Consider the following 14,088-nt stretch of genomic DNA (forward strand, 5'->3'; position numbering starts at 1 on the left):
CCACATGACGCAGCCTTTCCAGGACAAGGTAAGTGTGTAAAGTCACCTGTTGTCTCAGGGGCTGAAGATGCACATCAGGGCAGCACCACCTGTCAATGTCATCTATTTCAGGTTCTCCTGGTTAGTTTATTGGGCCTACAGAGGAGCACAGTGATTTATTAACTGAATTTTATCTCTACAGTATCTGAAACAAATCATCTATCCATCCTAACTGCTAAAAGTAGATCCTTTGCGTTGTCTAACATACAGATTAACAGTCTTGCAAACACTGACGTTCAGCAGCTTCATTCCCAGCCCTCTTTCCTTGCTTCTCTTGCTGAGCCTCTGACTAGTAAAGCATGCTCATAGATAACATTGTCTTGTTCATTACCCAAAGGGAAAGCACTCAGTGTGTCTTTCATATCTAAGCATACTGCTTATTGCAAATTTCACAGACTCTCAGGACCCCTTAAATGCACCATTCTGGACTCCTGGAGACCTCATGGGTCTTGTTCGAGATGTGATCACTAGAAATAACAGCCACTGCATTTGTTCAGAATTCCCAAACCCATGCCTTGAAACAAGAACCACACTGGATCACTAGAGGGTAAAAGGTAGCAGGAAATGAATTCCAGATTGATAGGGAGGTCCGAAAAATGTGGGTTCTGGGGGAAGGTGAGGCTATAAGACTGGCCAGCCCTCTCCTTACATTGCCAGCTCTGCTGCACTCACCTTGGGGTCCCTTGTTCCCAGAAGATTATGACAGAATAGATGGACTATCTATGGGTGATGGTGGGGCCCTTGGGGCCTCAAGAGAAACAGAGAGAACTCCCCAGCTGGCATCCTGCTACAAGGGGCACTCAGTCTTCTGCCCTATACTAAGCACCCTTGGATCTGGAGCTGTTTATAGAGAGACCCAGCTCTTACCTTTCAGTCTCTGTTCCCACTTTTAGTTTTTCACACCAAGGTTCACAGCCCTGCCCTAAGCCAAAGAATCAATGACACAGAAGATGTCCTAGGGATGGAGGTCTTGGTGTTGACTGGTTAGAACCAAATGGAGACTTAAAATCCCTGCACTGGCCACATACCAGAAGCCATGCAAACTACTTATAATAAATAACTTCTGCATTTGAAGGTAACAAAGGCAATATAGCTCAGTCTTTTGGTGTCTTGAAGTCCCTTTGAAAAAATAAAACTTTTTTTTTTCTGGGAGAGGTAGCAGCCCTCAGCTGGGCTCCCAAAACAGGTAGTCACCCATGGTGTGCTGTCATCCTGCAGACCCTGGTCCCCAGCCTGTCATTAGCCTCTTGGTTCCATGCCCAGCTGCCTCAGGATCAGCTCACATTTTTTTCCTTACATGTAAGAACAACACGGGGGTTGGTTTCATACTATGCTTCTTAGGAAGGAAAGGTGAGCCCAGATGAGTACAGGCTGTTTGGGTCTTAAACACAGGAACACACAACTCACCATTGTGGCAGTAAATGGGATGTTGTCAATCAAAGACGACGCCAAGGCTGAGACCCACACTATTAGTACGATGGCAGCTGCCAAGCGCTGATCTTCTGGAACCATCTAAAAGGAGCAGATAATAGCCATGCTATGCATTAACCATTGCACTGCTAAATCACACACATGGGAAGAGTCAAAAGATTTTCAGTCCTTCCTCTGACACATGGTAAGACCAAGGTAAGCATAGACATGCAAACCAGGCTCACACCTATACCAGGAACAGTGGCCATAAGTGATGGAGTGGGGAGCCATTCACCGCCAAATAGCTCTGTAGGCAGAGGAGTGAACATTTCTTACCCACATCACATCTGGGGGCCACACAGACTGATCCTCCTGCTTGATGGCCCAGCAGAGTCCTAAGATAGGAATCTCTGCAGCACTCACTTACTGGGCACTGCCCCTTTTTAGACATATTTTAACTAAAGGCCAAAGCAAATTAGCAAGCATCTATAATTATATATTCTTTTGATAAAAGTATCCCTTCATCTCTAGGCTACCCAGGATAAAGTAGGCTCCCTTTAGTGCTTTGGACTTAATTGACATAATTAATGTAACATTCTTACCAGACATTTTTTTCTTTTAACAAAAATCAAAGATCAGTAGCTAAAACACATTCTATTAGAACACTCAGTGTACCTTTATCAGCAAGGCAGTCTGTTCTCCAACATACTCTACCAGGTGAAGTTGTGCCAAGGCCTAGAAGAAAGATGTGTTTAAAAATGAGAATATATGAAGATTTCTTATGTCTTTCAAATCAGAAGGGAATATAAGCTAGGCCCAGATTATCATTTCTCATTAAAGATTAGACTCCTTAACACAGTCTATAAATTAATTTGCTATCATGTACACTCAAGAAGATGCCCAGAGGGAAAATGTACAATAGCAAGGGCAGGAATTCCTCGTTGATTTGTGTCAACCTCTACGTTAGATTTAAATCTGGACAGGAGGCAATCCTTTTATCTAAGGTCTACATGGAAGATACCATTTGATTGCTCACAAAGGAATGTCAATCCATAAAAAAAGGTCTTTTTAAGTGAGCTGCATTTCCAATGCATTTTAAAAATTCAGTTTTTTTTTTAATGCAGTTCTTACAACGCTTAAAGCAAGAGAGAGAAAGAAGGACATCTTATGAGACACATGGCCATTTTCACAGCATGAGGAATGTGTCTTCATGAGAATCTGTTTCCAGCGGAATGTAGAAGAGTAGAATAAGATGGCAGATGCTCAAGAGATTGTGGTAGGACCACAGCTTGGTCTCAGGCAAAGGACACAGCACTGGGGTAGGACAGCAACCCAGCTGCCCATTGCCTCTTCAGTGTGTGACATTTCCACAGGAGTTGCACTGAAGGAGGATTAATATTGAAATGTCAACTTGAATGTGTGTGAATGTAAGTTACAGAATCCTGGTCCATATGTGCAGTTTCCAGTTGAACTTCATTTGAAGATGGTAGAGCAGGAACTTTGAACACAACTCTCAATCAGTGTACTTTTGAACATTAACTGGATCAGGATAATCTACCCATAGCAGGGCTGCCCAGTTTCTGTGCTACCAATGTCTGGAGCTTCTCAACTTCACCATCAACTTGTTGGGATTTAGAATCACCTCAGAGACATGACTCTAGGAATGTCTGTGAGGGTGTTCCAAACAGATATAACTTAGGAAGGAAAACCCACCCACTATTCCATGGGCTGGGGTCTCAGACTGGATAGAAAGTGGAAAAGAGTAAGCAAGTTGAGTAGCAGCATTCATCTCCCTCTGCTCCCTGACTGTGGACACAATGTGACCATCTCTTTCATGTTTCTGCCACCATATCTAAAGTCATTTCTATCACTTTCTCCATGATGATAGCCTCAAATTGTGAGGCAAAACAAACTCTCCCTCCCTGAAGTTGCCAAGTATTTTGTTACAGCAATGAGAAAAATAATACAGAAGCTTGGTATGGGGGTAGGGCTGTTGTGGTATTATTACATTTATTCTTTCTGTAACAACAAATGTCAAAAGTAAAAGGGGAGATTTGATTTGGGCCTAGAATTTGAGGGTCTAGCCCATCATGGCAGGGAAAGGATGGCAGTAAGAGCATAGAGAAGTTGGTCACACTGTATCCACTCTCAGGAAGCAGAAAGAGATGAATGCCAATGCTCCACTCTGTTTTACCTTTAATAATAATCTAGGACCTCAGTGCATGGAATGGTACCACCCACATTTAGGGTGGGTCTTTCCTCTCCAGTTGAACTGTTCCGAAAACACTGTCACAGCCATAGTGTTTCTAAATTCAGTCAAGTTGACAATGAACCTGACCTTGTGGTACTAAGGCATTTACAATTGGCTTGTGGAAGAATTTCGAAGACTTTATAGCTGAGACCACAGAAGCCCTAGAATGCTATAAGCATGGATGGGCCATTCTAGTGTAAGTGTGAAAGACCAGTATGCTGAAGGCATTGGGGATTGGAGACTGTGTCCATGAGGTTTCAGGGAGAACAAAAGTCTCCCACAAAACGGGCTAGAGGTCATTCATGTTACATGATGGCAAAAATTCTGGCTCTTTTCAGCCTCTATCCTGAAAACTTCAGTGAAGCTAAATTTAAAGGTAATGTATTCAGTTGTTGGAGAAACTTCAAGAGAGAAGCACATCCAGGCCTTGATATGGTTAACACTTAGTGCTTTTGGTCAGAGCTATAGTGCGAGAACATAAATACATGAAAAATGTGCAGTTTGATGAGGAAAATAGTCTAGGTGAGTTTATAGCTCAGATAATATGGGTTTCCCGAAAAAGTGGCCACAATTGTGAAGAAGATGAGTAAGTGGCATTAAAGAGAAACCTTTCCCACCACACAGGGACAATAGGATGACTCCAACTTTTAAAACTACAAATGCATTTCAAGTGAGAGAGCCTGGCTTTAAAATGCCACTAAATTGGTTCCTTTTTCAAAAACAACCATCTAGGGAATTATTTTCCCAAGTTTAACCATTGAGGGACAGAGAAGCTACTATAACAGCCGCAAAAGTTGACAGTGTGACCCACATAGTGCTTGTTTGACAAGAATGCAAAATTCAAGAGTTACAGAGTTGTGGAGGCTTCCACCAAGGTGCAGAAACTATGCTGAGGCCAGGCATTGTGTCTCAGGGTAAGACTCCTGCAAGAAAGCCTTGAAGAGCCTCTAGCGAAGCTACGAAAGCAAAGTCTAAATTACAATGGAGACCAAGACACTCGAGTTACCAGAACGATGGATGTCAACCAAGGAAAGCTGCAGGAGGAGAGAGGAGCCAGCCCGAGAGAGAAGAGTTGTGTCCTGCAGGAGGGAGACCTGCAGAGGCAGAGCTACCCATGATGGTTGAAGCCCAAAAGATCCCATCACAAGGCCCAAGGGCCAGACATGGAACTGCAGGATGCGGTTCTCTCCTCTCTTTTTAAATTGGGGATGTTTACTCTGTGTCTTTGAGTATTGGAAGTCTATAGCTTGTTACTTTATTGTTGTTCTTGGTTGGTTTTGATTTTTTAAGAGCTCATAGTTGAGACCTGACCTGCATCTCCCTAGGGATTCTGCACTTAGACTTTTGAACAGTGTCAGAACTGTTAAGACACTGTGGATTCTCAGAGATGGACTAAATAGATTGTGTACTATGAGAGGAGTGTGGAAATATGGGACAAAGGTGGAATATTAAAACAAAGTATTGTATTTGGGTGTCAAGTTGACCAGGGGTAGACTCACAATAGCTAATCTTCACTATCAGCTTGGCTGGATTTGGATGTGGAAGTCAAACCTCTGGGTAGGCTTGTGAAGGTGTTCTCCCAGGGATTTAACTAGGGAGGGAAGACCAACACTGAATATGAGAGCTACCCTCCTGTTGACTAGGTTCCTCGCTGAACAAAAAGGAGGAAGTGCCGTGAGCACCAGCACCCATCTCCGCTTCTCTGCTGTGTACCACATGACCAGCCTTACACTTGTCCTCACAGCTACAACCACCTGTTACCACAACTGCCCAGCCAGGACAGATAGATGTTCCTTTTAAACCGTGAGCCAAATAGATGATTCCCTCTGCAGGTTGAGGTTCTGAAGGGTTCTGTCACTATGAGAAAAGCAGCTAATGCAGAGCCAGGCCATTCCTTGCTATGGGGTGTCATGCTGTGTCCTCAGCTTCTGCACAGAGGGTGATAGCAGCGCTTCTAATATTGCCATGTGAAACCAAAAATGTCTCAGAACATGGGCTGAGTCTCATAGGAGAGTAAAATAAACCCCTTTACTAGCCAGTAATCTAACATAACCCAAGTTCAATTAAACAATAGTGAACATTTAAAAACTTAGATGTAGCTAAACCTTTTGTCCAATTTAAGTTAAAATTTCCTGCTAGATGATATATAAAGATGCTCATACATGTATATTCATCCATGGTATGCTGTGCACACCTTATGTGTATATGTAGATGCCTAATATCATAAAAATCTCAAAACCTATGTGTGCAATATGAAAAGATTAAAATAACACCTTCAACAGACTTGAACATTCCACCAAATAACTCATTTCAAAATATCTGACCTCGTAATTAAAGAAAAATCAAATTACAAGGAAAATACAAATGTGTATTATAATATAAAGTGGTAAATTAAATATGTCGTGATTCCATCTATCATGGATAAAGTTGACAAATATATTTGGCACTTGAAAAATAAAAGTTAGTTTGTACTTGAAGAGTATGCATATCATTCATCTCCATCAACGACACACAGTAGAGAAAGGGAGTGCTATAAATCACAGCCCTACAGGGACACAGCAACTGCGCCCAGAGATAAGAGAACACAATAGCTCCTTGCTGCCACCTTCAGAACAGTGGACTGCAGAGCACAGGCTCTTCTGCATCCAAACAAAAAGGCTCTGGATACAGCACCCTTTAGCACAGACTGAATTAGTAAGCAGTTTGTCTGCATGCAAACACTACCCATCACGAAGCAGGAGCTGCAATACTTGAGTGGCAAAGACACCAAACTGCCTGGCAGCCTGAGGCAGAGCAGCCACTGAAGTCAGGAAGTGTGAGCAGCAGTGAAACTGGAGACTGGAACAAGTCATCCTGAGAGAGATTAATGCAGCCTCTCCTGAATCCCAAGATTAAGATCAGTAATGAGATTACAGTCCAGGACCATTAGGGACAAAAGAAGGCAAGAGACATGGATAAAAGTGGAAATACCAAAATCAGAAAAAACTAACATTTTACAAATGAGAATTCATAGATAGAAGATACAAAAGAATTTTGTTTAAAGAAACAAAGGGTTGGAGTATTAAAATGTCAATTAAAATTGGCCTTTTATGAGCTAAAGATGAAGGCTGTCTCTAAATCACATGATAGCACTGAAAATATCGAGTTGTGTGACTGTGGGAGAGCAAACTAAAATTTTAAATAGCAACCAAATCAAATAAGTCAAAAAGGAAATTGAAAATAAAAACATAAGGCCAATAAAATGATATGAGCCAAGTGCTTCTGCAGCATCATTACATATGAATAGAGTGTTCTCAGCCAGGTGCATTGTGACCATCCGCGCACTGGAAAGGCTAAGGTGCAAAGATGACCTGAAGAGCCTTAACTAGTCTGATGACCATAACTAGTCTGATGTCAGCCTTGGCTCCATAGATCAATCTCATCTACAAAATAATAACAAAATAGGTAAGGCAATCAAACAAACTGGTAAGGTAAAATAAAATAAAACAAAAGCCTTACTTAAATGTTGAAAGTTGTCACACTGGATTAAAATCCAAATACATAAAATACCCAAAACTAAATGAGCAGAAGAAAATATGTACCAAGACTATTTTAACAAATGAAAGCTTCATGCTTCTTTTTATTACTTATAAAAAGCAAGCAATTCTAAATTATACATAACTAATAACACAGACTCAAAAGTAAATGAAGCATAAACAAAAGAATGAGAAGTCCAAGTAGGCAATTCCACAGCCATTTTACAAAACTGACTGAGTAATGTAAGACAAGAAGCACAATGTAAATAAAAATAATTTGAGTAAATAAGAACATAAAGGCTGTCAAAATAGCTCAGTTGCTGGTGAAGGCACTGGACACCAATACTGACAACCTGAGTTTGATCCCAAGAACCCATGTGGTGAAATTCCCCAAGTTGTCCTTTGACCTCCACATGCTCAGTATGTCACCGAATATAAATGTAACTTTTTGAGAATGCAAACATGATTAACATGCACAGGAAAGCCTGAAGGATGTTGCCAAGATGAGCTGAAAAGAAATTTACAGTCTTAAACATAAATATGAAAAAAATAAAGCATAAAAATGGAAAGGCAAGCATCAAGAAGTTAAAAAAGAACAACAACTTAGGCCTTTAAAAAGTAAAGAATAGTAACAATGATTATGAGTAGAAAATATTAAAGTAGCAAATTCTTAGTTGGTAGTTTTGTTAAGACTAACTACAGGGAAAGTAGTAACAGAAATGGAGTGGTGGGAAAAAAAAAAGAGTGTGGCATCAGCAAGAAAAGGGATATCACTAAAGACAAATGAGAAATGGGTAGGAGTAAATAACTAAACACCCTTCAAAAAAAGTTATTTGAAAACCTATTTATTACTGTTGAAGTTCCCTTAAACACACACACACACACACACACACACACACACACACACACACACACACACACACAATTGTAGTTACTACATAATAGGACAACAATGTCCTCCTACTAGACACCACAGGCTAACAACTAAAAAGCCCAGTGACAGGAATGGATCTCTTCTTTCAGAATTGTAGGCCAGTAAGATCCTAAATATCCTCAAATACTTCAGGTTGTTGCCAATGTGCTTGGTAACCTCGCAGAACTTGATTATAAGACCCTAGTGCTGAAATGTATGAAGACACCACCAATCCTATTGAAGGAGAAAAGTAACCATCAGTCTTAACCCAGCTGTGAACACTGCAAGCTACACTGATGACTAGCCTTCAAAACATGCTCACTGGTGCAAGAGCAGCATAAACATCTTGAAAGTAGGCATCACTTTCTGATTGCATTTAAGTCCCACTCCACAAGAGGAAACCAAAACCAGGCACAATGATTGAGCTAAGGACCTGTGGCTAGACAGGTCATAAGACCTAGGGGAGAACCTACCACTATTATTCTGCTAAATAAACATATTAAATTTACTCCTAATGACGTATTGCTATACCCATACTTTAAAGCTTCTCAATCTTCTTCAGAGAAGCTTCTATTTGCAGTAGATAGTGCTCAATACAAAGACCCAAAACTGACCATGGTGCAGAGATTAAGAGCCTGCAGAATGCTCAGTCCTAAATGTAACATCTACAACGCACCCCTTCTTCCCAATAGTTGTGAAAGAGGGGGTGTAAAGGTTGTAAAACTCCAGACAATAAATGAATACAGGGAAACAGTGTCCTCTGAACACAAGGCAGTTGTTCATATAAACTGAGAGCTGTTACTGCAGCATGCACAAGGCCTTTGCGGGACCAAAACAGACTAAACCCTGGGGAGAAATCCTGAGTGAATGAAGCCCTGAGAGAATGTGTATTGTTGACATGGGCATGGGCACATCAGGGACACCAAGGCCTAAGCCCCATGGGAGACTCTGGCCCATGTGAGACTCAGAATGATGATAAATTCTTCCTCAGATCCAAGCGCAAATGTCAATAGTGTGTGCAGAAAATGTTCACCACAGCTTTCTCCCCAAGAGGTTTACAACCTGAAGAGTACTCCCCCTACAGAGACTATTCTTACCAAGATTAGCTAAGCTTGCTCCTTGGTTCAGCTGTAAGCCATGGCCTGCCTTGCCTCCCTGTTCAACTCTACAACAAACACGCTCAGCTTCTGGGGGTCCGTGGTTTCTCTGTCGTAGAGCCCAGTCAACCCAAACCCGGGTTCTCTATGTATCTGTGGGGTTATCTTCTTTTCCTCACTGGCCCAGTCAGGTCCAATACCTGGAGCCAGACAAGGACTGAGCCTCCCAGCACAGAGAGCAGAAGTGGACATGAAGTCCCACCTCTACCCGAGGAGCTACTGGCAATTGGTAGCCTCTGGGAGAGAGTCAGTATTCTTTAAGAGCGTTACCACCAGTAAATTGACTATATTGCAGGTAAAGGCCACACGTCCATCAACACCAGAGCAAGCAGCACAAAAAGGACTCGATGATGGAAGAAAATGAAAGAGGACACAGTTGCCTAGGTAAAGAAGTGGGGAGTAAATCTGAGGAGCTGAGGGTAAATATGGCCAAAATTGATAGCACTAAATTCTCAAAGAATTAATTCTCTAAAATATGCAAAGTGAAACTGTAGAAACAAAATTAGATAAGGTGTAAAAATATAGAAGCAAAAGAAAATTCTAGCATTCTTTTTGTTTTCATTCAAATAACCACCTGATTCATTACTATTGGTTGAAAAATAATTTTTGTTTTCCAAATGAACTGCTTTGTCACTCAAGAAGTGGAACCTGATTGGAGGGAGCAGGGCCTGGGGTCATGCCCTGGGGATTGTATCTGTCCCCCGGCCCTTCCTGGACCTCTGCTTCTAGCTACAGGGAACTACTTGGCTCTGCACGCCCCTTGAACACGGTGTCTGTCCAGAAACAGCAAAGCCAGCCAACATGAACTGAAACCTCCCATCAAAGCAGCCGTTTCTCTCTTCAGCTGTTCTCCCAGGTCTTCTGTGGCAGCGGCAGGTAGGTGATCATCACAGCCTTGCGTCTTCTTCCTATGTTTATGCTTCGGTTCTGATAGGGCGCCTGCTGGGTGAGTTTACGACCACGTGGTCTGCAAGTGGAGACTTTGGCTTTTACCTTTCTGTCTTTCTGCCCTTCGTTTCTGTGCGTTGCTGCAAGACAGCAACTACGCTATCCAGAGAACACAGTGTGGTGTGGTGGAGAGAGACCGCACCCTTGTGAATTTCCCAGCCTCGCCTCTGTGCGCTACTGAGAGACAGCAGCTGTCCAGAGAACACAGTGTGGCGTGGTGGAGAAAGATGGCACCCTTGTGTATTTCCCAGCCTTGGGGCAAAGTTACTGTTATTATCAACAGCAAATGTGTCATTGCCTCTAGGATTTTCAAATTTCCCTGTTGTCGTTGTTAGGGTTTGCGGTTTGCTGAAAGTTTTCATCGTGACTTTGAATGCTCTCAAATGCTTTTTACCATCTATTGAAGTGATCATATGGGCTTTTCCCCTATAATGTTAGTACAAAGAGTGGATTACTCTACTTTAGGGTGCTAGATCAACACGGTTACTGAAATGAAACTGCTTTGGTTGTGTTGCCCGTTTCTTACATTGTGGCATCCAGTTAATATCTTGTTAAAGATATTTAGATCTGTGTTCATGAGGTCTGTTACTCTGGCTTTCTTTCTCCCATAAGGCCTGTGTCCTAAGAGTTACAAAATGAGCTGTTTCCTCTTGAAATGGATTCATGGGATTAGAATTAGCTCTTACTTCAGTCTGAAAAAATTCTACAGAGAAGTCAGCTGTGTCTGAACTTTTCCAGATGGAAACATTTACATTATTAATTCAGTTTCTCTGATTGATATAATAGTATTCAGAATTTCTATTGCAACTTAAGTCAGTTAGGGTGTTCTATTTCAAGACAGTATTTCATTTCATGTAAATTGATGGATTGATTGTTATAAATTTATTAATATATTCTCGTTGTTACTTTAAAGTCTGTAGTGTCTGGATTATAACTCTATTTTCTTGTTGATATTGGCAGTATGTGTCCTCTGATTTCTTTGCAAAGGATTAGCTTTCTATCTGATGTTTTATATATTCTTCTTCCTGTTTTGTTGATGCTAATCTTCTCTTTGTTATTTTTTTCTTTCTATTTCATTGTCTTTGTTCTTTTCTCAGATTTTTCTTCAAGTAGAACATCAGATGATTTCAGAGTTTTCTTGTTTCATGTATTTCATCTACAATTTCCCCTTTCAACTAGTTTTTGCTGTGTCAAAAAAAAAAATTTGAGGTGGTTCAAATTCACATTTTTTTTCTCCAGCTCTGAGGTCTGTCTCTCATGTGCATAGTACAATGGTCAGCCAGAGGCTTCAGTGTCTCAAGCTTCAGTCCAACTCTCCAAGCTAGTTGGCTGGCACACACATCTACCATTCCTAAACTGGCCAGCCACCTGTGTGGAAGGTCCTGTTCAACTGGTTTGAGATAGCCCCACATATCCAGGAACTGACTGAGACTTGTGCTATTCATGCACAGAATTGATTGAGTCCTCCGGCTCTCTCTTCTGAAATCCTCTGCCATCCATCCCACAGGAGCCATTGTCTGGCTCCTCCAGACGAAGTGTTGACAATCAATGTCACCATGACACTCCATGACAGAGGCCAGCCCTGGGGGATAACGGAGATGAAAAATAAAGGAGAACCATCCATGAGAGGGCCACTTCAGGTTTCCATTCCCCTCCAACACCCACTTCCTTTTGTTCATTGTTCAAAGTCCACGCTGGTGGCAGCACTGGTTCCTGGTGGAAAATTCAGGAGCCACGGCCACGACTACCAGAGTTACAAAGAGCTTTATTAGAAAGAAGGGGATAGGAGGGAGGAGGGCCAGGCCTGGAGAGAAAGAAAGATGGCGGGAGCAGAGCAGAAAGCAGAGAGCAGACAGGGAACAGAAAAAGAGCAGAGAGAGAGGGTGGGGGTCTGCGTCTGCCTTTTTAAGGCAGGTACATAGCCGCCAGTGCCCGCTGTGATGTAAGATGCAAGACCCCGAGCTGCGCATGTACAGGATCTTAACACACGCTCGCTCTGTTGACATTTCTGTTTTGTCCAGATTTCAGTTATAATCAGAGGGAAGAATGGACATTAATGGGTTTATAGCTGTAAAGGAGAATTGGAGTTGGACACTCTTGTTTCTTGTATAATACAGGTAACATAATAACAACCCAGGTCTACACCTAAAAGTAGAAAGAATATGCTTCTCCTGTGCCAGTCTTCTCCTCTTCACTGATTAATACACATTTAACCAAGGAGTGGGTGGGAACAGAGGCAGGGTCTCACACTGCCTGAAACCCTCTACAAAGTTAGCGAGATCAGGGTGAGTCACACAGCAACTCTAGAAGGAAGAGAAGGGGGACAGGCAGCCTGATTGCTCTCAGAGGCTGTGCTGAGGCAAATGCACACCAATGCTGACGTTCAAGAAGCCAAGCAGAAAGCAGCGTGCCTTTGTGGTTCATTTTCTATTTTTTTTCCTTTGCTGATTTTTTTTTCTTCTCACAGTTCTTGCCTAATTTTAAAATCTGACCTAAGAAAAATAATCCAAATTTTAATCACTCAAACATAAAATATTCTTACATATTTAACAGCTGATGCATTTATTTATTTTTATCAACATTCTGAATACATTATAATTACAATCGTTTTAAATAAACTTGAATTATACTGCTATTTGGGGGGGTAATGTCACAGCAAGATTATAAAAAGAGAAAACTGATAAAGAGCCCACTGTAAGTCATCTTTGCCACAAAATTTAAAAATACAACTGTCCCTGTATTAATTTTCCCCAGAATTATGCATGTGTCTTCTCATGGAGATTACTGGTGAACTTTCTTGCAAGACAGCACTTCTGTAGGGACTGAGGTTCAAGAGAGAACAATGGCCAAGCATCCCCCTGTTCCTGTGTCTGCAAGAAAGCCAGGAAGCCACTCTCTGAGTCTAAAGTGAGCCTCTTGTGACACTCCTTCACACCAGAATCAGTGGGCCTTTGGAGTCACCGATAAGTTAATGGCCAATCCTGCTTACTTTATATCCCATAAAAGAAACACATGGAGTGACATGGATGGAAAGCAATAAGGGGTAAAATGTAAGGTCTTTTTTCATTTTGGTAATAATAGGCTCTTTTTTTTTTGTTTTACTTCAGTTTTCATCTTGTGTTGCCCTTTGTTTGGTTTTTTTTTTAAATGGTAATAGGTTTTTGTTTATTTATTATTATTATTATTATTATTATTATTATTATTATTATTATTTCCCCAAACTGTAGGAAAAACTATAGTTTGTGTGATAGCAGCCTTGAAGACCACTGAGGCTTCAGACCTCACCCCTCACTTCCCTGAGGCTTCAGACTTTACCTCTCACTTTCCTGAGGCTTCAGACATCACCTCTCACTTCTCTGAGGCTTCAGACATCACCTCTCACTTCCCTGGGGCTTCAGACATCACCTCTCACTTTGCTGAGGCTTCAGACATCACCTCTCACTTCCCTGAGGCTTCAGACATCATCTCTCATTTCCCTGGTTCCACTAGAAAGGGAAAGATCAGCTTTGCCACTCCTTAGAATTTAAATTACTGTATGAAAGGGTAGACTTATCTAGGCTTTGTGGAGTCTAGTAAGACACTCCAGGTCAGAATATCAGAAACTAAGTGTTGCCTCTGGCTCTGGGGGGAAATGGTAATCTAAACTACCCAAGACCTTCTAAACTATTATTCCCTCCTTTTAAGAGTTAATCCAGCTGTGTGGGAGTTCCAGCCAGCACGGGAAAGCTGGTTCTCTTGAAGCCATGCTAAGGGGGAGGGATGAATGGTTATCCTTTTCATGGAACTACCCAGAATCCCTTCCTCCAAGCTGTCATTCACAGAGCTCCTACCATGCAGTGCTGCAGCCTGCCAGTT

At 41.8% G+C, this 14,088-nt stretch overlaps 1 protein-coding gene across 1 annotated transcript in view; it reads right to left on the minus strand.

The window, feature by feature from the left end:
* Positions 1-14,088, minus strand: part of Oca2 (OCA2 melanosomal transmembrane protein) — a 294,501-nt gene that overhangs the window by 106,257 nt on the left and 174,156 nt on the right. The window contains exons 19-20 of the mRNA XM_059273674.1: positions 2,125-2,184; positions 1,447-1,551 (exon numbers count right to left, since the gene is read on the minus strand). Of these exons, the coding sequence (XP_059129657.1) occupies positions 1,447-1,551; positions 2,125-2,184 (165 nt within the window). The remainder of the gene's footprint in view (positions 1-1,446; positions 1,552-2,124; positions 2,185-14,088) is intronic.

Source organism: Peromyscus eremicus, chromosome 1 (genome assembly GCF_949786415.1).
Source record: "Peromyscus eremicus chromosome 1, PerEre_H2_v1, whole genome shotgun sequence".
In the NCBI taxonomy this organism is placed as follows: Eukaryota; Metazoa; Chordata; class Mammalia; order Rodentia; family Cricetidae; genus Peromyscus; species Peromyscus eremicus.